At 38.6% G+C, this 2,717-nt stretch overlaps 1 protein-coding gene across 2 annotated transcripts in view; it reads right to left on the bottom strand.

Annotated features, from left to right (window-relative positions):
• Positions 1-2,717, bottom strand: part of PPP2R5B (protein phosphatase 2 regulatory subunit B'beta) — a 64,569-nt gene that overhangs the window by 14,219 nt on the left and 47,633 nt on the right. For both annotated transcript variants that reach the window (XM_018554320.1, XM_018554319.1), the window contains exon 8: positions 575-683. In XM_018554320.1, the coding sequence (XP_018409822.1) occupies positions 575-683 (109 nt within the window). The remainder of the gene's footprint in view (positions 1-574; positions 684-2,717) is intronic.

Raw genomic sequence — 2,717 nt, forward strand, 5'->3', positions numbered from 1 at the left:
TGCCTCGAAAATAACTTATATATATATATAAATATATATATATATATATACATACATACATATTTATTTATACACATATGTACACAGTTCACCTTTAACATAAAAATATATCTGTTGAGGTATAAGAGAATATAGAAAGGTGAGATTAGTAAAATAAGTACATGGTCATAATCAGTTGAACTTCTGCCACAGTTATGGGTAGCACTCTGACACTTACCTAAAGTTCCAGCTTACTGGGCAGTTGGCCTATTCAAACCTTTTGACACAAATACTCTACAACCTAACTAGCAACCTCTGTGTCTGTAGACTGGAGACATGGTATGGAACAGAGAAGAAGCAATTAATGCATGGAATTAGGATGCAGTATTTATAAGATAGATGTATATGCCACAGCCAAGAGCTAACTGATCCACTGAGATAACAACACTTCCAGACACAGAGGTGTACAAGCTATTAGACTGTTAGCAGGGCAGCTAAAAAAACACTTAGGAAATAATACATTCCCAGTGCAGCCATGTTAACATTTTTGTATCACATCCCTACATATGGTTATGTGGTCATTGATGTCTCTTACCTGAGCGTGGAATATAGAAAGTGATTTTGCAGAGTGCAGTGGTATTAGTACACGGACAAGAAACTGTTTGTGTTCTGATTTCAGGGGTAAAGCAAAGCCATTGATGATACTGGGAAAAGAAAAGCAACACGACTTTCAGGTTGTATAAACACATGATTATCTTAATGGTCAAAATTGAGTTTGTATAAAGTAATATGTTTATGTTGTGTTCTGGACACTCTGACCCATCCAAACCAGGGGCAGGCAACCTTGGCACACCAGCTGTGATAAAACTACAAATCCCATTATGTCTCTGTCCCTGGTAATCATGCATGTCAGAGTCAAGCAATGTCTCATGGGACTTGCAGTTGGGATGCCTAACCCATCTAACCTAACCAGAATAACCAAGGATGCCTAGAGCCACTAGCATGATAGAAAAAGGTTATTGTCAACGTGCAGGCTTTGGCAGTACCCAGTCATCACCAAAGCCTCTTGCAATGTGTGCAGTGAGCACTCTCAGAGTGTGGTCCCTGGGATAGCCTTGTTGGTGATGTTAGGTATTTAGACAGGCTAAGGCAAGGTACCATTCATTAGACAAGTTCATAATCAGTGTCAGCCCAAGAGTTGGATCCAACTGTGTGGAGATGTTGGGAGGGACAGAGGCACAAGCATAGCAGCAGAGTAAAGTCAAGAGTCACTGTAAATGGAGCCAAATGTCAAAACCAAAGCAAATAAATAGTCAGAAAACACTGCAGGGGTCAAGGTAGGTGGAGTTCAAGTAAGGTAAGGACAAAAGAGGATAACAACTAATGTCAATCTAAAGCATAGGAAGGAGTACCCCCAGGAGCTAACAAATTCTTAGAGATTCTTAAAGGAGTTGGACCAATCAGGATGCATGCTGAGAACCAGTATCATGTGGATATGCTTTGTCATTCCCTTGAACTTGAACAGGAAACACGAGGGCATAAATGGGAAAGCTGGTTAATGAATGTAGACACTGAAGAGTTATCTGAAGTGTATACAAGCATTAGGAGGGACCTGGCAGGGGAAGCCAGACAAAAGCAAGACCGTGACAAGCAAAAGAATAAACCAATAAACAAGGAGTGGAAGGAGAAGTGTCAACAAGATGTGTTAGCAAGAATCATTCCAAAACCAGCTGCCTGACACCTGATTGCTTCCTGCTTCCTAGATAATGAGCAACCATTTGGATGAATTAATGCAGAGCCGGTCATTTATTGGTATCTTCTTTTTGTTAACAAGAGTTCTTCTTCTTTAGTCATTCTCACCATGAACAATTATGTTGTACAATGAAATAACTTAAACCACTGGTGAGATATATAGCCAAATGAACCCAGAAATATGAACTGTAGGTTCTCACTTTTGGGCTCCTTTGCAAAATGCAAGTTGGATTGTTGTATCTGGTTTCAGTGGTTCTTAGTCATAGACATGGAACAAACATGCATCAAATTAATGTTAGAAGATAGTCAGACTTCTATATCATTATTCTTCCAGTTGCAGCTCAGCAACTCAGAAAGTATTGTCATCAATATGACAACAAAGCAACCAGCATTTTCAAAAGGAGAGGCCAGCAATGGCAGTCTCCATATTTCTCTAATGAAAGGTATACTTTAAGTTCTCTATTCATATTTTTTTACGTTAAAAGGGAAAAGAAAAAAGACTGGCTGACTTTATGGCCAACAGTCAGAGTCTCCAAAGGAAGATAGGCTTTCCTGCTGTAACAAAATGGTATCTGGGCAACTGTAAATCTGTTGCCAAATCATGACGAATGAAAAGAACGCCTAAAAAAGAGCTATTGCGCCAATGATGGGCATCTGTTAGGGCATAAGATGTTGGCAGCAGATGAGTGATTTACAGAGAAATCTTACTGGAACAGCTTCAGAATATATGTTTTTTCTAACAGTCAATTATTCTCTTCCAAACGAAAATTTAATGACAGTGTTGAAAATGCAATTTTGCCCTCTTTCCAATTTTAGGTAATATAAAAAAATTGAAAAACGCACACCCTAATCTAATAAAAATGAGAAAATATCTACAGGGTTGGTGCTGTAATCACAAATAGGGAGTTCCTTACAAAGCCCAGAACAAAGGCCACTGGTAAATAATTATATTAGTCAGCAGACCAAATTAGTGTATATGTATATAT

Source organism: Nanorana parkeri, unplaced genomic scaffold (genome assembly GCF_000935625.1).
Source record: "Nanorana parkeri isolate BGI_ZX_2015 unplaced genomic scaffold, ASM93562v1 scaffold153, whole genome shotgun sequence".
NCBI classification, from domain to species: Eukaryota; Metazoa; Chordata; class Amphibia; order Anura; family Dicroglossidae; genus Nanorana; species Nanorana parkeri.